At 55.9% G+C, this 27,083-nt stretch overlaps 1 protein-coding gene across 3 annotated transcripts in view; it reads left to right on the top strand.

Moving 5' to 3' along the window:
• The first annotated feature begins 7,008 nt into the window (after nt 1-7,008).
• FBXL18 (F-box and leucine rich repeat protein 18) overlaps nt 7,009-27,083 on the top strand; it is a 44,435-nt gene continuing 24,360 nt past the window's right edge. The window contains exons 1-3 of one of the 3 annotated variants that reach the window (XM_047089235.1): nt 7,009-7,121; nt 12,795-13,010; nt 16,322-17,865. In XM_047089235.1, coding sequence (XP_046945191.1) covers nt 7,104-7,121; nt 12,795-13,010; nt 16,322-17,865 — 1,778 coding nt within the window. In that variant the 5' untranslated portion in view covers nt 7,009-7,103. Of the gene's footprint in view, nt 7,122-12,483; nt 12,643-12,794; nt 13,011-15,056; nt 15,843-16,321; nt 17,866-27,083 lie in introns of those variants that run through there. The other 2 variants (XM_047089234.1, XM_047089236.1) reach the window with 2 other exon arrangements.

Below are 27,083 nucleotides of genomic sequence, written 5' to 3'. Positions count from 1 at the left end.
GAAGATGTGGCTTCTTGGGTATTGGGGAGAAGGGTGGGGCAGCGGGGACCAAGCCTTGCCTACCACGAAGGGAGGGGGGTTCGAGGTGCATCTAACCCTGACATCGAATAGTCTTGGGGTGGGATATGGGTAGGAGGGAGTTAGATCCTGGCCTGGCCCTCTAGCTATCCGCCACGTACCCCTATTTCTCAGAGTTCTGAGGTCCAGATGCTTCAGGAAAGAGAGGGGTCTTGGACTGTGTGGAAGAGGACAGTGGTCCATGGAACCTCCATTCAGTGGAGGGTTCTTTGGAGAGGGCCCCCTGAACTTGGTGTCCTTTGGAAGAGTGGGCTCCTAGGCAGCACAATTCTTTGTCTTCATCCTTGGCCTTCCTGAGGGGCCTGGGACACTGAGGGTGGGGTTTGGGGTTCCACCTTTCCTGCCAGCTTACCTGGACCGGTATTTCGGACACAACCAAAGATATTTTGTAGGATTCTGCAGGGGAGCTCTGTGGTTGGGGGAGGGCATGTCAGCTTGGCCGAGAATGCCCCAGTTTCTCTGGGGGAGAGCTCTGGATTCTGCCTCGTGCCTTCCTGAGCACTCCGGGCCCAGTTTTCTTCAAGCTCAGGCTTGACCTAGTTCTCCTGAGACCCTGCAGGGGCAGGGTCTGCCTGGCACTGGAGGTCAGCTTGTAATGGAGTGCTCCAAGTGAAAGCCAAGGGCCAGCCTGGCTTCCCTCAGCTCCAAGCTGCCACTGGGAGGGAGAGTGGGTGGGGACCTTCATGCAGGATGCCGCTTGGCTTTTGTATCTCTAGAGACTGAGTGCCCCCAAGTCTATCCAGATTTGAGGCCTTGAGGGGGCCCTGCCCTTGCAGGAATCCCGGCTCCCTCCAGCACAAGGCCCCACCCTTGTGGGGCGCCCGTGCCCATGGCCCTTGGGGATGTGGTGACCCACTGCCTCCCATCTTAGGAGGAGCAGAGACCTTCCGGTGGGCAGGACGTGCCCAGAGTCCCACGGAACTGGGGCGGGTTTGGAGGTAATTCCACTCTACGTGCAAGGTGACTCTTGGTTAGTGGGAAGGAGACTCTTCTAAGACGTGATGGCTTCCAACACCCAACAGGAGCTCGTGACTGATCCCCCAGCTCACCTCTGCAAGGTTTCCTAGTTCTGTACATAACATGCCACGGGGCGGGGGGCGGGGTGGCGTGGGCTCCAGAAGCAGTCTTGTTCCCTCGGGGCTCCTGGGCTACCTCCGACCTGTATGCAGCTGCCTGCAGGAGGTGGGACAGCAAAGTGCCCAGGATGTTTCTGTCTTAGAGGCCCGGGCAGCATGAAGTCCCCCTCCCACTGACCGCCCCCCAGGTCAGTTCCAGCTCTTCTGGTCCCATTCAGTGGTGACGATGAGCCCTGGGCCCTGCCCTGCAAGTTTCCACCTTGCACCACTTATTTCATGCCATAAGCATCTATTAAGTGCCCACTGTATGCTGGCCTGCCTTTCTTTCTTGCCTTCCTCCTTCCTTCCTCTGTCCAGCCACTGTTTGTGCCAGGCAGGGTGCCAGGGGCTGGGGACCAGTGGAGAACAAACCAGATGTGCTTCCTGCCCGCATGAGGCACCCGGTGTAAGGGGGAAACCTGATATTAGGCCAACAAATAAGGTACGATTACTGGTTGTGACAAGGAGGAGAAAAAGCAGAGGCTCCATGTGAGGAAGGAGGCAGGACCGCAGGGGCACATGCTTTTGTTCATACCGACTGGCGGATGGTGTCACGGGTGCTCACACACATCAAAACCCTGCAAATGGTACCTCGGTAAAACTGGCAAAAAGAAACTAAGAAATACAGATTTAAAAAGGAGGAAAAAGCACTTATCATTTTGTCTTTTTAAAAAATGTTTATTTTTGAGAGAGAGAGAGATAGCAAGCGGGGGGAAGGAAGAGACAGAGTGAGACAGAGAATCGGAAGCAAGCTCCTTACTATCAGTGTGGGGCCGGACACTGGGCTTGAACCCATGAACCGTGAGACCGTGCCCCGAGCCGAAATCAAGAGTCAAGAGTCGGATGCTTAACCTGACTGAGCGACCCAGGTGCCTCTGTTTTGTCTCTTTTGAACAAAAAGAAAAATGAAGGATCTGGGGCCCCTGAGTGACTCAGTCGGTTAAGTGTCTGACTCCTGATTTCGGCTCAGGTCGTGGTCCCAGCGTCATGGGATTTAGCCCCTTGTCCAGCTCCATGCTGGGCAAGAAGCCTGCTTAAGATTCTCTCTCTCTCTCTCTCTCTCTCTCTCTCTCTCTCTCTCTCTCTCTTTCTGCCCCCCATACTCTACTTACGCATTCTCTCCCTAATAAATAAAATAAAATAAAATAAAATAAAATAAAATAAAATTCACAAAAAGAGCACCTGGATGGCTTAGCTGGTTGAGCATCTGACTCTTGGTTTCAGCCCAGGTCATGGTCTCCCAGTTTGTCGGTTTGAACCCAGTCTTGGGCTCCGCACTGTTAACAAGGAGCCTGCTTGGGATTCTCTGTCTCCCTCTCTCTCAGTCCCTCCCCTGCTGGTGCTGTCTCTCTCTCAAAATAAAAACAAATAGAAAAAAGGAAATAAAGGATCATAGAGCCGTCTGACGGGGTAGTGGGGAGCTGTCCTCTGGAGCAGGAGACTTCCCAGGGGAGAGGGCCCTCTGACATGCCTGAGGCAGAGTCAGCTGGGCAGACGCAGGTGTGGGCTTGCATGTCACAGACAGAGGCATGGATTGACCAGAAACAAAGTCCAAGTGAATGGAGTCACAACCCCAAGGCAGAACGGGAAGGTGGTGGGGCCATATGTCTTATCTAAGGGGCTTTGAAAGTCACATCACCATCCACATGCCTGTCTGAGAAATGGGAATATCGGGAGCACCTGGAGTGGGTTGTGAGCAGGTGCCCCGTGAATCTTTTCCTTTCAAACATCTGACCTTGAAAATCCTTTACGCCCTAGGCCTTCCTTCCTAGGCCGCAGCTGGCCATCGGCCTCCGGGCTTGGAGCACACCCTTCCCAGCGGAAAGCCCAAGCCGGGCCAGTCCGTGAGAGGGCGCTCTTCGTTGCTTCCTGTCTTCCTCTCTGCGTCCATTATGAATCTGAGGCCAAGAGGACAGCGGCTGGCTGGCCCAGGGACACCGACCTTACGTGAGGAAGCTGGAGTTTGACCCTGACGCCTCTGAAGCCTGGCAGATCGGCGGGCCGGACACCTCGAGGCTCACACCAACATGACGGGTCTCTGCTGCACGACAGTCCTGCCTGAATAGAACTGCGCCCCACTAGGCCACTCGGGGAGGAGGGGGGTTGTGCTAAGTACAGGGGTTCAGCCCCTCCCCCTCATCCTGGTGGTGAGGACGCAGGGAAACCTCATGGTCACGCTGTTGGAGGCAGTCATTTTCCTTGTGGGGAAACTGGGGCTCGGAGGGTAACACAGCTCTCTGAGGGTTTGAATACATGCCATGGCCTGGAGTCACCCCAGGGACATGGCGGCTGGAACCTCCCAGAACCCGCTGCCGAGTGGTTGATGCCTCATTCACTCGATCACTCATCAGACGACTTACATGTGAGCGGCGTGCAGTGCTCAGTGCTGGGGGACATTGCCCATTGCCCCTGTCCTCAAGGAGCTTAAGGGCTTGTCCCAAGGGGGCCACTAGCCATAAGCGGCTGTTTAAATTTAAGAATGCTGGGGCAGGGGCGCCTGGGTGGCTCAGTCTGTTGAGTGTCTCTTTTCCTTCCTTTCTTTCTTTTACTTAAAGTAGGCTCCACACCCAACATGGGGCTTGAACTCACGACCCAGAGATTAAGAGTTGTGTGCTCTACTGACTGAGCCAGCCAGGTGCCCCTTGAGTGTTCGTCTCTTGATTTTGGCTCAGGTCATGATCCCGGTGTCGTGGGCTCGAGCCCCGGGTCGGGCTCCGTGCTGTCAGTGAGTAGCCTGCTAGAGTCTCTCTCTCCCTCTCTCTATGCCCCTCCCACCCCTTCTAAAAAAAAAAAAAATCTTAAGAGAAAGAGGTTATTCTGGCTGTAGCGAGAGGTGCTTAAGGAAGGTATGGCTCTTTCACAAACTCTTCTGGTGGGATGAGACCCTCAGGGTGAGGACTTCGGCACAGGAAGAGCCCCCTGGGGCAGGTGTCCAGGCTCTTCCAGTGGGTATCATCCAAGGCCTCTCCCTGCCTCGACCACCTTCAGCAGGCTCCATCCGCCCCTCGCTGCAGCCTCCCGGTGCCTGGAGGTTCTCTGCTCCCTGCAATACAGTTAAGGAGGCGGAATCGGAGGGCTCCCTCTGCCTCTCCAAGCCTCTGAGCTCCGGAGTAGAGACGACGTGGGCTCCAATCCCAGCTTTGCTATTCACGTGCACCTGTGTCCTCTTCTGCAAGCCGGGGTAATAATAGGGTCTACCCACCAGGTTTCCGTGACAGTTCCAATCGGATCTCACGTGGAAAGTGTAATCAGCAGTGGCGTGGGGATCGGGGCCATTGTCATTTCTATTAGGAAAGAGCTTTCCTTCAGGCCTCACATCAGGAGTGGGTGGGAGGTAACAGAGATCACCACCTTCGCCTACATCATTTCCAGCCTCTACTTGGGGTTTTTGGTGAACCCATGGGGCCAGGGGCTCAGACCTGGCCCTGGCCAGCCAGACACTGCAGTGGCGGGGGGTAGGGGGGTGGGGTGGGGGGGCTGGCTCTCAGTGCAGGAGCCACTGAGAGCACTGTGAGGAAGTGTCGCCCAGACCTGGAAAGGAGGGGTGAGAGCAGCGAGGTGTTGGAACTGACTCCCCACTTTGGTTACCTGGAGCCCACGCTCTGTGATCTCTAACTAAATGCTCCTCAGAATTGGGGCACCCGGGAAACGTGGGACTCCGTCCTCATCAGGACCCATAATAGCAATAGTTACAGTGTTTGAATTGCTCCTTGTGCTGGACACTTACATGCATCATCTCCGCTAATCAGGTGCCTAGCTGATGGTGGTTTATTGAGGGCCTGTCGTTGCCAAGCCCCGTTCTAGTGGGCTGTGGTGTCTAAATGTGGTGTCTCTCCCAGTTGGATGGGAGCCCCCAAATGTGGGACACAATCGGGCTTCAGCTAAAGCTGAGAGGAAGGCAGGTGGTGAAAGAATTCACCTGAGGCAGAACAAAGGAGATAGAAGTTTATTGAAGGCTCCGCAAAGGAGCGGCAGGCAGGACAGCAGAGGGGAGGCCGTCTGCAATGAGGGAGTGGGTGGGGGCTGTTTTTAGAGAGGGAAGGTGAGGAGGTATAGGGACGCATGGAATTTTCCCTTTTTTGGTAACTGTGCCTGGTTGTAAGTCGCCCATTGGTCAGTTTAGGGCCTCTGGATATTTTGAGGTGGGTCACCTGATGGGCCTGTCTGTATTCAGCCAGGTAGTTGCTGTGGGCCCTTTCTACATTCCGTTGCTCAAGCCTGTTTGCCTAAAAGCGAGCGGCCTCTAGACAGGGGACAGAAAATAAACATTTGCATGACAATAAAAAACATACCTGATTACAGATTACAAGGGGAAAAGAAGGAATGGGTCCGGGAGTCAGGAGGACAGGAGGAGAAACCTTGGGCCTCTGGGAAACTCCAGATACCTGTCTAGGTCATAGTTGGGCTCCATTGTCAAGACTCCAATAGTAAACAATGGGATCTCCATTAACACTCTTGTTATGCCTGAAGTTGTATTTAACTGTTGACTAAACCATGAACTCTTTGAGGCAAGGACTGTGCCTGCCCCCAGGATGGTCCACCCACAGGAGGAGCTCATCAAAGGCCTCTTGATACAAAAGGCTCAACCCAATGAAGTGGGAGGAAAATGAGGCCCCAGGAGAGTAGGATATGAAACTTGATGTACTAGGTTGAATACGTGTCCCCCAAAGATTGACCTCCGCCCAGAACCTGAGAATGTGACCTTATTTGGAAGCAAGCTCTTTGCCTATGTCATTAGTTAAGATAAGGTCACCCTGGATTAACATGGATTCTAAATCTAACATGACAGGTGCCCATAAGAAAGGATACAAATGTGTGAACACGCCCCCGCCCGCCCCCCCCCCCCCCCCCCCCCGCAAGAAAGCAAGATGGCCCTGCAAAGACAGAGGAAGAACTTGGGAGCCATAGAGTTGCAAGCCAAGGATTGTTGGCCATCACCCAAAGCTAGGAAGAGCAAGAAGGGATTCTTCCTGCGAGCCACTGGAACATGGCCCAATCACCATCTTTGTTTCCTACTTTTGGCCTCCACAACTGTGAGAGAATACATTTCTGTGGTTTAACCCCCCCTCCCTCCCCGCCCCCAGATCGTGGCCCTTTGTTCCACCAACCACAGGAAACATACACACGCTTAAGGTCACTCAGGAGTCAGCACCAATTCTGACCCCAGTTTTTCCCCACGGATTTTTATGAGTAAATGATTTCTATATACAAAGCGTTAAGGGGTGAGGGCACATCAGCCACCTGTTCATTTACCCAGCAAGTTTTTACTCAGTGCCTATTACGAGTCAGGCAGCAGCCTAGGTACCTGGAATCCCTGCCCCTGAGTACAGGAAGAGAACAACAAAGAAAAAAGAAAAGAAAAAGACACAGTAGGTCAGACAGTGCAAAGAGCTATGAAGGAAAAATACAGGATAAGGAGCAAATTTAGGTGTGGGAATGTGAGGACGTGGAGGAGGGGAGGCTGTTTTCTGCACGGTGGGCAGGGGCCCCGCTCCCCGCGGGTGGTTCTTGCAGGCATGGGGACGCAAAGGCCAAGGCCTGGAGGCAGGAGAGTGCTGCCCGGACAGGAAGAGGCCAGTGGGGCTGGAAAGGAGCCTGCAGAGAGCAGAGGAGGGAGAAAGGAGCCAGGCCAGAGAGCCAGCTGCGGCTGAGCTGACGGGGTCCTGTCGGGCTCACCCCGCGCCCTAGCAGGACCTCTGGCACGGGCGCCGCACCCAACATGGCGGCCGCGCGGGACAGGCCGACTGGCGAGAGGAAGTGCGTAAGCAGGCGCCGGAAGTGGCTGGAGCCCCCGCCCCCTCCCGGGGTCTCTGTGGAGTCGCGGACGCGCCGGCTTTGAGCATCCCTGGCGGGCCAGGGGGAGGCCTTGGGGCTGCGGCTCCCGCGGCCGCGGCCCCGCCCGCCTTCGACATGGCCAGCTCCGGAGAGGTACGGCCGGCGCCTCTCTCCGCTCCCCTTCCTGCCGCGCGGCCTTGGCTTCGCTCGGGCCTTCCCATCTCTCCCCGGTCCCCTTGCGTCCTTTCCATCCAGCCGCCTATCCCGCTCCATCCTTCCCGTCCCGACCTCGACCCCCAGCTCGGTGCCGCTTGGCCCTTTCCACCCCAGCCCTGGCGTCTGCCCTGTTTGGCCCTTCCTGCCCCTACCCTGGCCTCGGTCTCGCCGGGTCCTTCCCATCCCTGTCTTGGCCTTGCCCCTGCCCCATCCTTGCCTCATCCCGCCCCCATCCCTCCCCGGTCCTCACCACTCCGTTCCGAAGGCACAAGCTCTCTCCTCCTTGGGTTTTCCAGCCCTTTCCCAGCCCCGCAGTCGTGATCGCCAGAGTTCTTCCCCTCCTCTGCGCCCCCAGAGTTTCCAGGCTCCTCTAGGCCTCTGAGGCCCTTTTCCCATGTACCTGGGCTCAGCCCTTGGAGCCATGAGACTTTCCTCTTCCATGCCCGCTGTGCACCCCATCCTCTATCTTTGAATGCTCAGTTTCAGTCCTTTTCAGCACTTTGCTCTGTGCCTGCTTGTGTGACTTGGGGGGTAATGGAGGAAGGGCCATTTCATCTGGGAGACTTCTGACTTAGCCCAGAATTCCTTCCCCAGCGCTCCACAAGTCTGGGTCTGAGTCCCTGTAATGTGGTGCAAGGTATTTTAGCTGCATACCGAGGTATGGGGGTTCGGACTCTGACTAGTGTCTTTCCTATTGTTGCTTCCTGCCTTTCTTTATGTGTATTTGTGTGCACCTGTGTGTATATGTAGCACGTGGGACTTGGACCCTTGAGTGCACTTCCTGTCTTAGGGGCTTACCTAGGCTCTGGGGAACTGGAGTCAGAGGTTCAAGTGTTTTTCGAACGGAGCTGGGTGTTGGTGACAGCGCCTCTTCCTTTGAAGTGAATTAGGCTTAGAAGGGGCCCCTTGATTGAGAAGGACGGTGTGGGACTGTGGGACATACCTGCAGACTGGTGGGAGGATTGAAGGGCTGGAAAGCTGCAGCTCTAAAAGGAAGAGTTGTGGGGTAGCCTGGCTGTGTTAACAGATTCAGGTAATTGTGTGTACTTGCGGGGCCCCGGGGGGCTGGCACAAAGGCCCCTGTGTTCCTTGAAGCGACCTGGCCAGTGAGGCCTCTCTCGTTGCTTTGTGGGCGGCTCTTGAGAGGAGAGAGGGCCGTCTCTTTCTACCCTGGGTGTGGAAATCAAGGTCCCTTCTGGGATGGTCTGTTGATTATTTGTTGATATATAGTTCACATACCATGAAATTCACAGTGTTAGGGGGCGCCTGGGTGGCTCAGTCGGTTGAGCGTCAGACTTGGGCTCAGGTCATGATCTTACGGTGGCTGGTGAGTTGGAGCCCCGCATCTGGCCCACTGCTGTCAGCTTGTCAGCACAGAACCTGCTTCAGATCATCTGTCCCCTTCTGTCTGCCCCTCCCCTGCTTGCACTCTCTCAAAAATAAATAAGTAAGTAAGTAAATAAATAAATAAATTCCACAGCTTTAAATTTATTTATCTTTTTAAAGTAAGCTTTATGCCCAACGTGGGGCTTGAACTCACAACACTGAGATCAAGAGTTGCATGCTCTACCAACTGAGCCAACCAGGTGCCCCAGAGTGGTTTTGAAAAACATAGTCACATGGTTGGGCAGCTATCCCCACTGTAGGATTCCAGATGAGGTGGTCTGATTTTGAAAGTCATTACTGGCTTTGAAAGGTGTTTGTTTTTATTTTTATTTTTTTTAAGTTTATTTTTGTGTGAGAGAGACAGGGAGTGCGCATGTGCACAGGTGAACAGAGGAGAGGGGCAGAGGGAAAGAGAAGATCCCATGCAACCTCCACGCCGTCAGTGCAGAGCCTGATGTGGGGCTCAGTTTCACGACCGACCGTGAGGTCATGACCAGAGCAGAAATCAAGAGTCGGATGCTTAACCGACTGAGCCACCCAGGCACCCCTCATTACTGGCTTTAAAATGCAGGTGCCCAGGATGGCTTCCAGAGTTTCTGGGAGTAGCGGTCTGCGGTTTTTGTAATGCTTCAAATGATTCTGAAGCCGTGGTCTGTTGCCTCACCTGGTTCGGTGTTTTTTTAACTCTTGGAAATTAAAAAACGATCCCCGTTCAGGAGCCATTCCTGGCCTAGTGAGGAGATAAGCGTCATCCGATGAGGCTGGGGTGAGGGGAGGAGGGTACCTGGTCCAGCGGTGGATGGGCACGGTGAGGGTGAGGTAAGCGGGGTGCCGGATGCTGGGAGGGCTTCGTTGCATTTGAGCCTTTGAGCCAAAGTTCTGACAGGAGCAGTTTTCCTGTGTGGTGGCCTGTCTGGTGGAGGGAAACAGCTTGTGGAAAGGCTTAGAGGCACGAGGCAGGCAGGGGACATTCTAGAAATTGCTAAGAGAAACAGAGACCTGAGAAGTGGGACAGAAAATTTATGGAAACCCATAAAATTGTGCACCTCTTGAGATTGGTGTTGTGGTTTAACAAAGGTTTTATGATGTAAAATATGCTATATTTTACAATTTTACATCATGAAAGAGCGCTATAATGAGCCTTTCTGTTAGATCCATTGGCCAGTTATTGAAAAAAATGTGTTTTTTTTTGCATTTAGTGTTCCTTTTTTTCTTTTTAAGTTTATTTATTTATCTGAGAGAGAGAGAGAGAGAGAGAGAGAGAGAGAGAGAGAGAATCCCAAGCAGGCTCTGTACTGCCAGTGAGGAGTGCAGTGCGGGGCTCGAACTCACGAGTTGCAAGATCATGATCTGAGCCAAAGTCAGACGCTTAACCGCCTGAGCTACTCAGGCACCCCTCTTTATTTGTTTTTTTAAGTATTTTATGCCCGGTGTGGGGCTTGAACTCACAACTCCAAGATCAAGAGTCACATGTTCCACCAACCGAGCCAGCCAGGTGCCCTCCCATTGCCCAGAGTTAATAGTTGTTAACACATGACCATCCTTGTTTCATCTCTGTCTCCCCTTGACTTATTTAGATCATTCCAGACACCTCTTCAGTTGATTTGTGAGACCTATGATTTCTTGGGCTGCCCAATGTGAACATCTGGGAGGGGATGATTTTGGGGCAGGTACTGAAGTTTCAGTACTTAATTCTGCCTAAGGTTTTTTTGTTTTGTTTTGTTTTGTCTTCGCTTAAAATTTTTTTGTGTGAAATGTTACGTTCTGAAAAGTGCATAAAACTCGTTTTTCCCCCTTACATTTTATTTTTAAAAATATTTTTTAAGTCTTTTTGCTTATTTTTGAGAGAGGCAGAGAGAGAGGGAGACACAGAATGTGAAGCAGGCTCCAGGCTCTGAGCTGTCAGCACAGAGCCCGACGTGGGGCTCGAACCCACGAACCATGAGATCATGACCTGAGCTGAAGTCAGATGCTTAAACAACTGAGCCACCCAGGCGCCCCTGGGAATCATCACTTGTAACACATGCCTGGGTGATCCCTATGATTGGCTCTGGGACGCGCCGAGCTACGGAAAGTCACTAATGGTTGAGAACACTAGCCCCAGAATACAGTGACCCAGAGCACTGCGGACTTGGGTCTGACGGCTGTCGTCTACCCTCACAAACCTTGGGAGGAGGGGGACAGGATCGAAGGCACCTCAGATGGAAAGGAGGACAGTGAAGGCACATGGGAAGGGCCCGTGCTGTTCCACCGTGGAAAATGTTTGCGGAAACCCTTTCCCAGGCCTGGGGAACACTTGGCGGGACGGAGAAGGGGGCTCCAGTCACAGAGCCCGGGAGAGCCCTGGAGGCTGTGTGGGGTGTGCAGGCAGGCTCTCCCTTCCCAGACTTCACGGTTGCCATGGCAACAGCAGGGCTCTCCAGGTCTCAGGGCTTCCATCGGTGCACATCTGTACAGAAGAGAAGTCTGGTTGGAGGAGGGGGGCTTGGAGACAGGCGGTGGAAATAATCCTGGGTGCCCTCTCCTGGGAGCGGTCAGACAGGCACCCCTTCGGTGAGGATGCTTTAGAGGCAAGAGGATCCCTTCTGGGAAGTGCCGGGAAGATATGGGGATCCCTCCCCACCATGGGCTCCCCTGAGAGCCTCCAGTCCCTTTGCCCTTGACTTGGGAATTTCCTGTCACACCGATGAAGGGTGAGCCCCCTCTCCCGCTGGGTTGTACACATCAGCCCAGGAGAGGCGGGAGGCCCGCGTCACGGTAGAAAACCTTTTGCAGGTATTTACAGAAACACAGTGAAATGTGTGGACATCTTAAGGGAAGTACTGATCCGAGTTTCTAGCCAGATAGTGTGATAAGTGGGGGTAAATTGTGCAGTTCCCATCATCTAGTAGTAGCCTCGGCAATGTAAAGACATCGGTCTAGGAGGTGTGATTTCTTCTTTATAAGGACTATACTGCCCTTCCTTAATGGCAGTGCTGGAAAGAGCTGCTGTCTGCCACTGTTTGAGGGCCTGACGCCCATCCCAGCAACCCCTACAGGTGAAGACATGTTGTTATCCCCAGTCTTCGTTGTTTTTTTTTTTTTTAATGTTTATTTTGAGAGCGAGAGCTTGAGTGGGGGAGGGGCAGAAAGAGAGGGAGACAGAGAGAATCCCAAGCAGGCTCTGTGCTGTCAGCACGGAGCCTGATGTGGGGCTCGAACCCAGGAACCATGAGATTATGACCTGAGCCGAAATCGAGAGTCGGACACTTAACTGGATGAGCCCCCCCCCGCCCCACCTGCAAGGCGCCCCTCTTATTTATTTGTTTTTTTCCCACCTCTATTGTTTTTTTTTTTAATTTTTTTAACATTTATTTATTTATTTATTTATTTTTAATTTTTTTTTTCAACGTTTATTTATTTTTGGGACAGAGAGAGACAGAGCATGAATGGGGGAGGGGCAGAGAGAGAGGGAGACACAGAATCGGAAACAGGCTCCAGGCTCCGAGCCATCAGCCCAGAGCCTGACGCGGGGCTCGAACTCACGGACCGAGAGATCGTGACCTGGCTGAAGTCGGATGCTTAACCGACTGCGCCACCCAGGCGCCCCAACATTTATTTATATTTGAGAGACAGTGCATGAGCAGGGGAAGGGGAGAGACTGAGAGGGAGACACAGAATCCAAAGCAGGCTCCAGCCTCTGAGCTGTTTGTTAGCACAGAGCCCGATGCGGGGCTCGAACTCACAAACTGAGAGATCATGACCTGAGCTGAAGTCGGATGCTCAACCGACTGAGCCACCCAGGTGCCCCACCTCTATTGTTTTTTGATAGACTCCTGCTACCCGAGCATGTTAAGAATATAGTGTGAGGCTGGGGGGAGCAGGAGAAGAGCCTCCTTCCCAAATGGAGAACGTTGGCCGATGGTCAGAAGTGGAGTCCGCAACATGGCGGGCTTGATGGGAGACCTTTAGTGGGAACGGTCTCTTACATTTGGAAAAAAATTGCAATTTCATTTTGCCTCTCTTTTGAGGAGAGACCCTGGTGTGCAGATGCGAAAGGGGGTGTTGAATGGCACGGGCTCTGGCTCCTCAGGTAAGGGTTTTGGTGGAAGTACCTTCTTTCCTACAGACTGTGCTGACGGCTTCCCTTGGCATCTGTCCTTGGCCGAGGAGGCCAGGCTGAAGGCCACCTCAGGGATCCCGTGGGAATTCGGTGTCTTTCTCCCCGCCCCCCCTTATCTACAGGACACGTCCAACGAGGGCGACGCGCCCCCTGCAGCAGCCACTATGGCGGTGGGCGCCCACCTTCTCGGCTTCTCGGATGAGATCCTCCTGCACATCCTGAGCCACGTGCCCAGCACAGACCTGGTTCTGAACGTCCGGCGCACCTGCCGGAAGCTTGCAGTTCTGTGCCTGGACAAGAGCCTTACCCACACTGTGCTGCTGCAGAAGGACTATGAGGTGAGGCGCGGGTCGCGAGGTGGTGCTGGCCCGCGGGCGGGGATGGGGACGGCCCACGTGCCCCTCCGAGGACCGGCACAGCCTGGCAGGGGGGTGCCGTGCGGCTGGTGACAAAGAAGGTGGGAGCTCCGAGTCCTGACCTGCTCAACCTCCGAGACACATGGTTAGGTGATAAAAGCTAGAGACCGGAAGGCGCGGCCAGTGTGGCCCCCGGGGGGAGGGCGCAGGCTCGGTGGGTGGATGCGGTGCTGGGAGGGAGGCCGACCTCCCTACAGGTACCCCAGGAGCGGGCTGCCGGGTCCGCGGCGGGTGTTGGCACTTCGGTGGTGCGGGGGAGGCCCCATCTCGCCCCCCAGCAGCCGCGTGCCGGGTTTCAGCTGCTGCGCGACCTTCCCGCCAGGCCGCTCTCTGACGGCCAGGGTGGGCGTCGCCTTGTGCCTTTTCACCTGGCGTCGCGGGGGGGGGGGGGGGGGGGGGGGCGAAGGGCGCTGGGATGGCAGCAGTGCTGTTTCCGTCCGGGGCTGGGCTGTTGGTGTATCTTCTTTCCCGAAGCAGCTGTGTAGGGCTTCTTCTCGTGGAGTTACAGGAATTCTCACGTACTCTGCGTCCCTTGTCGGGTGCCTGTGTCGTACTTTCTCTCGCAGTCTGGCTTGCCTTTCCTCTTTTTTTAACGGGATCTTTTGAGAGCATAAGTGTTTGAATTTAAGTTGAAGTACAATTTATTGATTTTTTTTTTCTGAGTTCGTGTGTTTCGCATTTCTGTTGAAGAAAATTTTGTTAGACCTGAGGTCGTGAAGATTTTCTGCTGTTGTCTTACAGAAGTCTTACAGCTTTAGCTCTTCTGGTATGCGTCCAATCCCTGTTGTGGTCATCTCTGTATGTGGTGTGAGGTAGGGATCGAGGGCTCCTTTTTTGCATGTGGCTCCTCACGGTTGCAACATCACTTATCGACAGGGTCGTCCTTTCCTTGTTAAATCACCCTGTAATTTTTTTTTATTCTATATACATTCAATTCCAGTATAGTTAACATACAGTGTTATATTAGTTTCAGGTATACGATTTAGTGATTCAACACTTCCATACGTTACCCTGTGCTCATCATGACAAGTGTGCTCCTTAACCCTTGTCACCTCTTTCTCTCATTTCCCCATCCCCTCCCCTCAGGTCACCATCAGTTATCAGTTCGTTCTCTGTACTTAAGAGTCTGTTTCTTGGTTTGTCTGTCTGTCTGCCTGTCTCTTTTGCCTTTGCTCTTTTGTTTCTTTTATTTATTTATTTTTTAATTAAAAAAATTTACTATTATTAAGTTTATTTATTTTGAGAGAGAGAGAGACAGAATGTGAGCGGGGGAAGGGGCAGAGAGAGAGAGAAGGAGACTCAGAATCCGAAGCAGGCTCTAGGCTCTGAGCTGTCAGCACAGAGCCTGATGCAGGGCTTGAACCCACAAACCTTGAGATCATGACTGGAGCAGAAAGTCAGATGCTTAACTGACTAAGCCACCCAGGCACCCCTATTTTTTAAAATTAAAAAGAAAATGTTTTATTTATTTTTGTGTGAGAGTGAGAAGATGAGGGGCAGAGAGGGAGAGAGAGAATCCCAAGCAGGCTCTGCACTATCGGCAAAGATGTGGAGCTCGAACCCACCAACCACGAGATCATGTCCTGAGCCAAAACCAAGAGTTGGACGCTTAACTGACCGAGCCACCTAGGCACCCCTGCTTTTTTGTTCCTTAAATTCACATATGAGTGAAATCATGCGGTATTTGACTTATTTCCCTCAGCATTAAACCATCTAGATCCATCCATGTTGTCACAAATGGCAAGGTTTCATTCTTTTGTATGATTGCCTTGCAACTTTTGTTGAAAGTCAACTGATGACATATCTTAAAGATAAAAATAGAGGACTTGACCTAGACCCAAGTTTTAGGAGACTGTGGGAAGGTTTCCTTACTGTTGTTGTGAAGCTGTGCATTTGAACCCAGAGTGAGGCCCGTCCAGAGCTTGGCTCTTTACGGGAGAATGCACGGTGCCCCTCTCTGCTGGGGGTGGGGGTGGGGGGCAGCTGAGCCCACTCCCCAGAGCCAGGGTCAGGCTTCCTGCCTGTGAGGGTTCTTTCCTGTAGAGGGAAGGGCATCTGCCCCGGCACAGTGTATCTGGAGCATTTCCGATGCGTGTGTCCTGCCCCTGAGCGTGTGTGTGCGAGTTTAGCTTAGAGCAGTGATCGGGATGCACGAACGTGACGTGCGCGGGTGCTCGAGGCAGTGTGGTTTCTGAAGGCCTCGCTGGCACGGCCGGGACGGGCAGCTGTCGGCTGCTGGCTTCCGTGACCAGACGCAATGTGGCTCACCTAAGCGGTGAGGAATATTTTTGAGGAATATCTAATGATGTGAAAATGCTTATGATGTGAAGGGCAGCGACAGCCGGGTCGGGTTTCCAGGCCACGACTTCATCACGTGATTCGAACCACCCCCCCACCCCCCGCCCGCATCACATAATAACACTTACCGTCTTCACCGGTTTTAAGTGCACGACGCTGTCCGGTACGCAGGATTACCTCTGTGGTGTCGTGCAACCATCGTCAGTGTTTCCGGAACTTTTCCATCACCCTGAACGGAAACTCTGGATCCGTTAAGCGGTGACTCCCCATGCCCCTTTCCCCAGCCCCTAGTAACTTCTCTGCTTTCCGTTTGTGAATTTGCCTATTGTGGGTATTTCCTGTGAGTGGAGTCACACACCGTGGGATCTTCTCGGACTGGCCTGTTTGACCTAGCGTCACGTCCTCCAGGTTCACCATGTTGTGGCACGTGTCAGAGCGTCACCGTGTGGCCAAATGGTACTCCTTTGCGTGCGTAGACCGCGTTTTGTTTATCCTTTGTCTGTTGGTGGACGTTTGGGTTGTTGCCACCCGTTGTTGCTGTGGGTAGTGCTGCCGTGTGCGTGACGGGCACGGATTGAGTCTCTGTGTCTTCCGTTCCCTTGGTGGAGTTGCTGGGTCACATGGTAACCCTGGCTTTAGCTTAAGGAGGCACCACCACACTTTTCCACACCCGCTGCACCGGTTTACATTCGCGCCCAGCTGGGGGTTCTCGACTGCTGGCTTCCGGTAGGCCTGTGGGGAGGGGAGGCAGGGGCCGGCTCTCCCCTCCGGTGTCCCTCCTCTGCTGGAGCGCAGAGCCCCTGCCGGGCCCTCGTGGCTCCGGGTTGTCCACTGCTGAGGGGGAGGGTGTGGGCCGAGGGATGAAGGGGAAGGAGCCGCCCCGGTGCCTTCAGCCCCTTTCCTTCCTCCCCGCCCCTCCCCGTCCCGTCCCGCAGGCGAGCGAGGACAAGGTGAAGCAGGTGGTGAAGGAGATCGGCCGCGAGATCCAGCAGCTCAACATGGCCGGCTGCTACTGGCTGTCGGGCGCCACCATCGAGCACGTCGCCCGCTGCCGCGGCCTGGTGAAGGTCAACCTGTCGGGCTGCCACCTGACCTCCGTGCGCCTCTCCAAGATGCTGTCGGCCCTGCAGCACCTGCGCTCCCTGGCCATCGACGTGAGCCCCGGCTTCGATGCCGGCCAGCTGAGCGGCGAGTGCAAGGCCACGCTGAGCCGCGTGCGGGAGCTCAAGCAGACGCTGTACACGCCCTCGTACGGCGTGGTGCCCTGCTGCACCAGCCTCGAGAAGCTGCTGCTCTACTTCGAGATCCTCGACCGCACGCGGGAGGGCGCCGTCCTGTCGGGCCAGCTCATGGTGGGCCAGAGCAACGTGCCCCACTACCAGAACCTGCGGGTGTTCTACGCGCGCCTGGCGCCCGGCTACATCAACCAGGAGGTGGTGCGGCTCTACCTGGCCGTGCTCAGCGACCGCACGCCCGAGAACCTCCACGCCTTCCTCATCTCCGTGCCCGGCAGCTTCGCGGAGAGCGGGGCCACCAAGAACCTCCTGGACTCCATGGCCCGCAACGTCGCGCTGGATGCCCTGCAGCTGCCCAAGTCCTGGCTCAACGGCTCGTCCCTCCTCCAGCACATGAAGTTCAACAACCCCTTCTACTTCAGCTTCAGCCGCTGCGCCCTGTCCGGCGGCCACCTGATCCAGCGGGTCATCAACGGCGGGAGGGACCTGCGGAGCCTGGCCAGCCTGAACCTCAGCGGCTGCGTGCACTGCCTGTCCCCGGACTCGCTGCTCCGCAAGGCGGAGGACGATATCGACAGCGGCATCCTGGAGACGCTCGTGGCGTCCTGCCACAACCTGCAGCACCTCAACCTGTCGGCCGCCCACCACCACAGCGCCGACGGCCCGGGCCGCCACCTCTGCCAGCTGCTGGCCCGGCTGCGCCGCCTGCGCTCCCTGTCCCTGCCCGTGTGCTCCGTGGCCGAGGCGGCGCCGCGGGCCGACCGCGCCCCGGCCCAGCCCGCCCCGCACGCCGTGCCCCGCGGCTTCGGCAAGAAGGTGCGCATCGGCGTGCAGTCGTATTCCGGCCCCCTCCCGGGGCAGGCGGCCCCCCAGCCCTCCTCCGTGTTCTGGGCTCTGCTGAAGAACGTGCCCTTTCTGGAACGCCTCGAGCTCATCGGGTCCAGCTTCTCCTCCGCCATGCCGCGCAACGAGCCCGCCATCCGCAACTCCCTCCCGCCCTGCAGCCGGGCGCAGAGCGTCGGGGACTCGGAGGTGGCCGCCGTCGGCCAGCTGGCCTTCCTGAGGCACCTGACGCTGGCCCAGCTGCCCGGCATCCTGACGGGCTCCGGGCTGGTCAGCATCGGCCTGCAGTGCCAGCAGCTGCAGTCCCTGTCGCTGGCCAACCTGGGCCTGATGGGGAAGGTGGTCTACACGTCCGCCCTCTCGGACATGCTGAAGCATTGCAAGCGGCTGAAGGACCTCAGGTGAGGGGGCCTGGCGGCTCCGCCGTGGCCGCCGCTGGCCCTTCAGAGGCTTGAGAGGCGGCAGGGGACGTGAGCGGCTCGGGCCCTCGCGTGGCAGACGTTTGCGTACTTGCTGCCCGTCTGCCGGGGTGGAGGAGAGGCGGGCTGTCCTCTAGCAGCTGAGGGCCTGGGGGGCGGTGGGGCCCGACCGGGGCTTGTGCGCGGTGACGGGACTCAGGGAGGCAGCGGGGGGCGGAGGCCGGGGCGGGAGGCAGGCGTGTCCGCATCGCTGCGGTCGTTTGAGTGGTTGCTCTAGAAGATGCCGCTGTGTGCGAGGTCCTGCTCAGTCCTCGTGACGACCCCAGGAGGCGGCTGTTGCCCCACGTAGCGGAGCTGGTGAGGGGTGGTGCCAGGAGCCGAACTCGGGGCTTTCCTTCCGACTGTGTGCTTTTTGAAGCCAAGAGTCAGAGGGAGCTGGGAGGAGACTCGAGGCCAAGGCTTTCTGGAAAAGCGGGCGGCATGTGCTGGGGCCCCGGGGTCTTGCAAACACACCGGGTGCTCAAAAGCACAGGTGAGGTGGGGCGGGCAGCCAGGTGAGGTGAACGCACTAGAGCCGGACGGAGGGAGCAGTCCCGTCTCCAGCTGGGAAAGGCCCCCCTGACACCCGCCTGGACTGGAGAAGCCGGAGACAGGGGCGCTGAAAGGGGGCGGTGCTTGCTGTAGGCAGGTGACAGTGGCCCGGAGTGAGGTGGTGGGCTGATCTGAGAGAGGAGAGGGTGAGGGGCAGGACCCACCCAGGCTGCTGTCCTTAGAGTCCAGACACAGTGGATTCTCGCTGAATTGAGCCGTGGAGTGAGAGGGGTTCTTGTGAGCATTTAAAGGGTAAGCCTTTGGGGGTGCCGGGGTGGCTCAGCGGGTTAAGCGTCAGCCCTTGATTTCGGTTCAGGTCGTGATCTCACAGTTTCATGAGTTTGAGCCCTGCATTGGGCTGACAGTGTGGAGCCTGCTTGAGATTCTCTGTCTTTCTCTCTCCCTCTCTCCCTCCCTCTCTCCCCCCTCCCTCCCTCTCCCTCTCTCCCACTTCTCCCCTCCATCTCAGAATAAATAAATAAGCTTTAAAAATAAAATAAAATAAACTTAAAAAAATAAATACAGGGTAAGCCTTTGTTGACCTGAGACATGTTTGAAAATCTTGACAGATCTGATCTTGAAAAATTGCACTGAGCTTGAAAAATCACACTGTTGCCCAGAATCTACCGGAAGGTATGGTGGGGCGGATGTCAGCTCTGCTGGGGCTTCAGGTTGGGGAGGATGTAGCGGCCGGGCTCAGATCACTCAGCTGGTCTCCCGGTCAGGCTGGAGCTGTGGGTGGCTGGTGGGTGGCGCGAGAGCAGGAGCACTGAGGCGTGTGTGTGTGTCACTGTCCCCACAGTGGTCAGCGCGCACGTTGTGTTTTTGCCGAGTGCCAGGTGCTAAGCCAAGGGCTGTCAGGCACCGTCTAGTCCCCGTGACAGCCCTTCATCGTTCCCATTTCACAGACGAAGTAGTGGAAGCTTGAAGGAGGAGCTGAGGTTCACCCAGCTCAGTCGAACTCCAGAGCTTGACCTTGGCCCCAGGCCGTGCCAAATGGAAACCACTGTGCCTTTGCAGGCTTCCACTTTCCCCTCAGAAGGCGTCCTCTGACAGGAAATGGAGCCGGCTGAGTGCTTGGCCGCTCCCGCTCTGGAGCCTTCTAGGGGTCCTCTGCAGGCTGTGCCTGCCGTCTGTCCACTCTCCCTCCAAGCGCGATCCACACTGCGGCTCCTGAGGCCCTGCCGTCGGGGGTGAGAATCCCAGGATCCGACCCGGCAGAGCGGGGTGAGTAGGCCTCGGTGTTTTCCCGCCGTGTCGGATCCACACACCCTGGATGTGCGGCTTCGGTCGTTAGCCCGAGTGTCCACGGAACCCCGTATGTGGGGAGGGGGCAGTTGTTCATGCCGTGTCCCGTGCGTTCCAGTTACCCTTGCTTCGAGAATCATACAATGCTGAGTTGTTAGAACCCCCTGGTTTACACCTGAGTCAAAGTTAACTTCCCGGGAACTTGGAGGTGCAGTGTGTGCCTGGCTCTGGCCGTGGCCTCCCCAGCCACGTTCGGCCTTGCCCAGAGGTGATACAAGACGTCACGAAACGGTTAAGGACGCTCGATGGGCAGCGTTGCTGTTCCCATCGCAGGGACCTTTGGGACCCTCTGTCCTGCTGCAGGTGCGGAGTGCCCGGGTGGGCTGGGAGGAGCGAGGACCGCAGGCCTGCTCTTTACTTCCTGCCACCCCCTGACGTCCCCCTTCCTGCCCACCTCTGCCTTGTGGCCCAAATTCCATCCTCTCTGTTAATTTCTCTGGCTTGGGCACCTCTCCTGCCGGGTTGGGGTGTGGCATCAGCCGCCGGGGACGGAGGAGGGGCCCCGGCTGCAGCGGGCGGCCCCCTCCACCACCGTCTTCACGGGGCGGGCCTGTCTGACGTCAGAGGCTTGGATGCCTGTCTTTTTGCCTCTGTATCTGCAGCAGCAGGAATCTGCTCCCTCCTCCACTGGTCCTTCTCTGTCTAGTGCCTTGTCCCACCTTGCTTCTTCTTGGGCCTTTGCCGTCACATCGCTGGCCTTTCTGGAAGGAGCGGTGATCGGTGTGCGGTCAGCGGGCCACGTTTCACTCAAAGCTGCAGATGGGTCCTGATATATATTTAGCAAACAGAAAACTCCCCGGGTCTGCCACCCTGTTAACCTGTTGGGAGTCTTGAGATTAGGAGGAATTGAACATTCCCTAAAATTGGGGGCGGGTGAACACCTGAGTTCTAATTTCACTAAATTCTGAGTCAAGGTATTTCTGGATTTCTCCTCTTTGCGATCAGGTTTTTTTTTTTTTTTTTTTTTTTCTTTTTTCTTTCTTGCCAACCCATTAAACATTGTGCCTTTTCTGGCCGTGCTGTTGGGGAGTGTTTGGTCATCGTCCGGGAGTGTTTGATAAAAACGGAAGTCGATGAAAATGAAATTAAGTAAAATACAGCACCTAATTTAATAAGTCAAAGTAGTCAGAATCTCTCCCCCAAATGCCTGCCTCACGTCCACAGTGTTACATGTCTGCTGCTTGTGGGGCTACCTGGACATGGCAGGTGCTGCCGGCTCCCTGGGCTGCTGGACGCCTAACACAGGCCCCCTTCGGGTTGGCTCTGCCTGCCTCACCCTGCTCCTAGACCCTCCACCTGTAAAGTGGGGCTGGTGAGAGCAAAGCCGTTTGTACACCTGTGAGGCCTACAGAACAGGGTTAGCACCTGTAATACCCACGATATTCTTTCTTTAAAAACATTTTTTTTAAATGTTTATTTATTTTTGAGAGAAAGAGAGAGAGAGCAGGCATGAGCAGGGGAGGGGCAGAGAGAGAGGGAGACACAGAATCCAAAGCAGGTTCCAGGCTCTGAGCTGTCAGCACAGAGCCCGATGTGGGGCTCAGACTCAAGAACCATGAGATCATGACCTGAGCCAAACTCGGACGCTTAACTGAGCCACCCAGGCACCCCGACCCATGATAATTCTTTTTCCATCTAGCAAATGTGTGAACACCTGTTATTCTGGGTTCTGTTCTAGGCATAGAATTCTCTCCTTGTCTGTGGGGAGCTTACATTCCAGTGGGGAAAGTGGGCCAACAGTGCACGGAGGGAAGAATGTGGTTTATTAGAGAAGAACAGATGCCGGGGAGGACAAAGGAAAGCGGGATGAGGGATGCTGGAGGGCAGGTGGCGGATTCCAGGAAGGTGAGATTTGAGAAAATTCACGAAGTTGCATTAGCAAAGTAGAACCTGGGAAGAACATTCCCCGGCCAGGCAGAACGAGTCGCATCAGTTGGTAGTGTCTGCGAATCACTTTATTTATTTTTTAAGGTTTGTTTGTTTGTTTGTTTTGTTTACTTTAAGTAATCTTTACACCCAACCTAGGGCATGAACTCACAAGCCCGAAGGCCAAAAGGTGCATGCTTTTCCAACTAAGCCAGCCGGGCACCTCACACATGACTGACTTCTTTTTTTTGCTTGTTTGTTTATTATTTTTGAGAGAGACAGAGTGTGAGCGTGGGAGGGGCAGATAGAGAGGGAGACACAGAATCTAGAGCAGGCTCCAGGCTCTGAGCTGTCAGCACAGAGCCTTGACACGGCTCTCGAACCCCTGAGCCATGAGATCACGACTTGAGCCGAAGTCGGACGCTTAACCGACTGAGCCGGCCGGGCGCTTACTTTTAAATGAGTAAAAATGGAATCAAATCAAGCGTACAGTTCCTCAGCGGTATTAGCCACATTTCAGCTGGTCAGGAACCTCATGTGCCGGTGGCTGCCATGTTGGACAGAACACACATGGAGATTGTTCCCGTCTGCACACAAGGTTTTGTTGGACAGAGCCGAGTTAATGCCAGGGTCCTGAGATGGGGTGTGTCGGGTGTTTTGGGAGCAGCCAGGAGCCCGTGTGACTGGAGGGGAGCAGAAGGGCAGGTCACACCGCTGTACTGAAATAGACTGGGGCCAGGGCAGGAGCAGGGGCGCTGTCACTGTCGGGGGGGCCGTGTCAGACGTTCAGGGAGAGACCCAAGCATTTGCTGATTGATCAGATACGTGGGGCTGGTGGGAGGGGTCAAGGAGGGGTCCAGATGATGCTGACGCTTTTGGCCCGAGCATTTGAGCTGATGCGGTCGTCATCCTCTGCGATGGGAGGCTGTGGGGCACAGCTGTGCACGTGTGTCCCGGAGTTTGAGAGGCGGTGGACTCCAGCCAGCACGTGGGACTAAGCAGACCACAGACCGGGCCCGGGGTCACCCAGTCAGGAGGTGGAGGAAGAATCAGCAAAGCCGACGTAGCAGGAGCCGGCAGGGAGGCAGGGAGCCGGCAGATGGAGGGGGAAGGTGTTCCAGAAGCTAGAGGAAGGGACTGTAGGAAGTGACTGCTGTTGGATCCTGTTGGTGTACTTGTGACGGCTGCCAGCTGTTTTTCCCCGCACTCGTAGGTGTTGACTCCTTTGACATTTTGAACGACCCCGGGAGTAGAGCTATTATTGTCCCCTTTTGCAGATGAGGAAAGTGAGGCCCAGAGGATTAAGGAGCTTGCTTGAGCCACACAGCTGGTGTGTGGCACTTCCTGCCTCACAGGGCCTGTTGAGCGTTGAGCGGGGTAACACAGCAGCATTTAGTGGTCCTGAGTGGCTTCTGCAGCTGGAACGTGACCCTTGTGGCTCAGGTCCTCCCCAGGAGCAAGGCTGTGCGGGAGTTCGGTGGCCAGGGAGGCCTGTGGGGCCCGGGCTAGATGGGTTTTGTAGGTCGGCCCGGGAACTTGACCGCCGCTCATAATGGACTCTCTGTGCACGCTGGCTGCCGAGAACCATGTCCGATCAGAGCTGGGTACTGCCTGTTCAGAACAAACACCAGTTTCTAAAACGCAGCCAAATGGCCCCGTTCCCCTGGATTCTCGCCTTCTGCGGCAAGCCGAGCCCAGGGAGGCTGAGGGACAGGAGCAGGTGGCCCTTGCCCGCCTGCCGTGGGCAGGAGCCGCAGAAAGGAGATGGCGTCCCGTGCTCCGGAGACACTGGCACGCTACATCTCCCCGGGCAGCTCCCGCACTTCCCGGCAGAACGTCCCTGAGGTGGCCGGTGCCGCCACCACTGTGCCCATCAGCGAGGCCCATCAGGACTCCTGGCGGGGCGCGGCCTCCACGCAGCCAGGACCGCTCCCGCGGGGAGGTGGTGCGGGAACACGTCGTTCTGACAGCGCCTCGCGTTTCGCACGCACCTCGGCTGGGAGAGGAGCCCACGCCGCACAGAGCAGGGCGCCTTCTTTCCCAGGGCTGATGAAGCCCTGCCTCCTGGGGGAGGGAGGGGAAGGCATCACCCTGAGTCACCCTGGGCTGCTCGCGACCTCAGAACCAGGGCGGCGTCTGGGCGGAAGTGAGAGGGCTGGTTTGGAGCCAGGCCCTGGAGGTCGTCCCAGGACTGCCCTCGAGGCCCGGGCCCTCCGGAGGTGGGTGGGCTGATAAGGGGACGCTCCCCGAGCGCCTTCCTGTGACCACAGAACCTTCAGGAGACCAGGCTGCCTTTCGGGGAGTGGGCTTTGGAGGCCAGATCCTCCCTGAGCGGAAGGTTGAGGCACGGCTGAGGGGGACGACTGCCTCCCGAAGCAAAAGTGATTCCGGTGGATCGTTTTCCTCACCCTCTGACCAGAGGGCAGGCACTGGCAGCCCCCGACACCAGGACGTTTCTGCCACCAGGCCGTGCGGAGAGCCGGGGGGAGGTTTGGACGGGCCACCCCCCCTTGTCCAGGCAGCTGGTGGAGTGGACAGGCCTGCCCCCATCCCAAACACCTGTCACGGGTGGCTTCCTTCAGAGTGGGAGAGCCCGGAAGTGGCCGGCTGGTTGAAAACTGTTTAAAAGGCTGTGTGAACACACTCTGTTTACTTGGTTTGAAACCAAGATCCGCTACGTCTCCGGTGGGTAGCATGGACCCACAGCGCCACCTAGTGGCCAGAGCGCCACAGGCCTGTTCTTCCTCAGGGACCAGCCAGAGACCGCGGTCAGGGTTCTGGACTTCAGCCCCTCCCGTTTTCCCACCTTCAGGTCTGCAAAGGGATGCTTACCTTAGGACTTTTAAAAGAGTAGGGGTGCCTTTGGGGTGCCTGGGTGGCTCAGCCGGTTGAACAACCAACTTTGGCTCAGGGCATGGTTTCATGGTTTGTGGGTTCGACTCCTGCGTCGGGCCCTGTGCTGACGGCTCAGAGCCCATTTGGGATCCCCCGTCTCCCTCTCTCTCCACCCCTCCCCTGCTTGCACTCTATCTTTCAAAAACAAATAAACATTAAAAAAAGAAGAAGAATAGGGGCGCTTGAGCGTCCTACTCTCCATTTCGGTTCAGGTCATGATCCCAGGGTCGTGGGATTGAGCCCTGAGTCAGGCTCCAAGCTGAGTGTGGAGTCTGCTTCAGATTCTCTCTCTCTCTCTCTCGCTCTCTCTCTCTCTCTCTGTGTCCCTCTCCCTTGCTTGCGTGTGCACACACTTCCTCTCTCTCCCTCCATCTCTCTCTCTCTCTCAAATTGAAAAGAAAAAATTTTTAAATATTTAAAAAAGAATAATTTGCCTTTGAAAGATAGAATGAAATAGTGTATTTAGACTTTTTTTTCAAGAAAAGTCAACTTTCCAGAAAATTCACACTTACAACCGGGATGACATTCGCTTTCCGTCTGGGCCCTGCATGACTTTGGCTGTTACTTTGGCCTTCCTTTGGGTAAATGAGGACTGCACACAGCCACCATTGCTTCTCGGAGAGGCACTGCTCTCTGCTCACGGCTCTTGGAGTCCTTTCCTTACCGATGAAATTCGTTCAGTGGGTCTGGGGGTGGGGGGAGGCCCGTGTTCACATCTCTGCCAAGGGGCACCTGCTGGCATCCGATCTCTGATGGCTGTGGCTGCCCCGGGGGGTCCTTTCTCTAGCACTGGAGCCCAGAACAGCCCTGCCAGGGGCTCCCTCCTGCCACACACTGAGTGCCGCTCTTCTCTTCCCTCACACGTCCTGAGTCTCCACTGTTGATGGGGGAGTGAACGTGAGACTTCTTGTGATCGTACTCTAGAAGGACCCACTGTCCTCCCCACAATGTTAGTGTCAGGAGCTTAGTAGCATTTCTGCTCGTATACATTTTTTTGTTTTTTTAAAGTAATCTCCACCCCCAATGTGGGGCTCAAACTTGTGACCTGGAGATCAAGAGAAGCTCAGGGCACCTGGGGGCTGTCGGTTGAGCATCTGACCTCGGCTCAGGTCATGATGTCACGGTTTGTGGGTTCGACAGCTTGGAGCCTGCTTCAGATCCTGTCTCTCTCTCTCTCTCTCTCTGCCCCTCCCCCTCTCGTGCATGCACTCTCTTTTCTCTCTCTCAAAAAAATAAGTAAATAAAATAAGATGTTTATTCATTTTTGAGAGAGAGAGAGAGAGTCAACGTGCCAGCGGGGCAGGAGGAGAGAGAAAGGGAGGCACAGAATCCTAAGCAGGCTCCGTCCAGGCTCTGAGCTGTCAGGACAGAGCCTGACGCGGGGCTCGAACCCACACGCTGCGAGATCATGACCTGAGCCGAAGTCGGATGCTTAACCGGCTGAGCTCTCCAGGCACCCATAAATATAAAATAAAATTAAAAACCTGTCTCATGAACCACGTTTCAGTGAGTGGTGGCTCCCCTACTGCACAGCTCAGGTTAGAACATTCCATTGTTGGGGGATATTCTGTCGGGTGGCTGCTGTAAATAGCTGGGATTGCTCTTTTTTTCCTCAAAGACCCCTTTTTGAAAACCTCTCTCCTTTTGTCCTGGAACTTGGTAGCGTCCCCAGGTGTCGGGGTGATGGGGACCTAGTGCATGACCAATTGGGTCTTTTTAGGCTTTGAGAACTGGGGAGCGCCCATCCACTGCCCTACACCCAGTCCTGGTTGGATCAGCCGTTCTGAAGGTGTTGCATTCAGAGCATTTCGGGTCTCCCTCCACGTGGGGGCTTGGACGGGGACACTCTGTCCCCAGAGCAGACCCACTGCCTTGTTGGGATGGGGGTGGGCATTTCTTGCTCATCCTGGAAACGTCTCCTTTTATTATGAGCCTCCACGACTGCTTACCACCTGGTCGGCAGTGTCCCAGGAGGTCACCAACCTGGCCGGGAGGTCTCTGTGGATCCTGCATAGGCATGGAGGTCTTGCCTGCAGCCGCTGGCGGAGGGGGGGGATGCGGCGGGGGGGGGGGGGGGATCTGCGTCTGCCCCAGGCAGGGCCATGACTCAGAGAGACAGACTCTCCCGGGTCTGACCTGGGGTTTCTGTGAGGAGTTTTTGCGCGGCGCCCGGGCCCTGGGAGGAGCTGCTAGGTGGATTAGCGTGGCCGGCCTTGGGGACACTTAGGGGGTCCTAGGGAGAGGGAGAGTGGTACCCAGCGCATGCACAGCAGTGTCCTCTCAGTGGAGGCTGCAGCCCGGCCGGGCGCTGTCCTGCACTTGGTCTCTGGGGCCTGGCTGCCCGCGGGGGCCGGCCGAGTCTCTCCCGCCATGTCTCGAGTCCGTCGGTGGCCTTGGAGGCTCCCGGAGAAAGGACCTTGCCTGCTGCCTGGTGGTCGCCCTTGCACAGTGTCCTGTTGTCAGTCATCCGGTTCAGACGGAGGCGACCCAAAGACCGATGAAACCTGGTAGGGGCGGGGAAGCACCTTCCTGACAAATCT

The sequence above is a fragment of the Lynx rufus genome, unplaced genomic scaffold (assembly GCF_022079265.1).
Source record: "Lynx rufus isolate CCGP_SWC_20201006 ecotype Redwood Valley unplaced genomic scaffold, mLynRuf1.p SCAF_27, whole genome shotgun sequence".
Lineage (NCBI taxonomy): Eukaryota > Metazoa > Chordata > Mammalia > Carnivora > Felidae > Lynx > Lynx rufus.
This window is presented reverse-complemented; position numbering and strand designations above follow the sequence as displayed.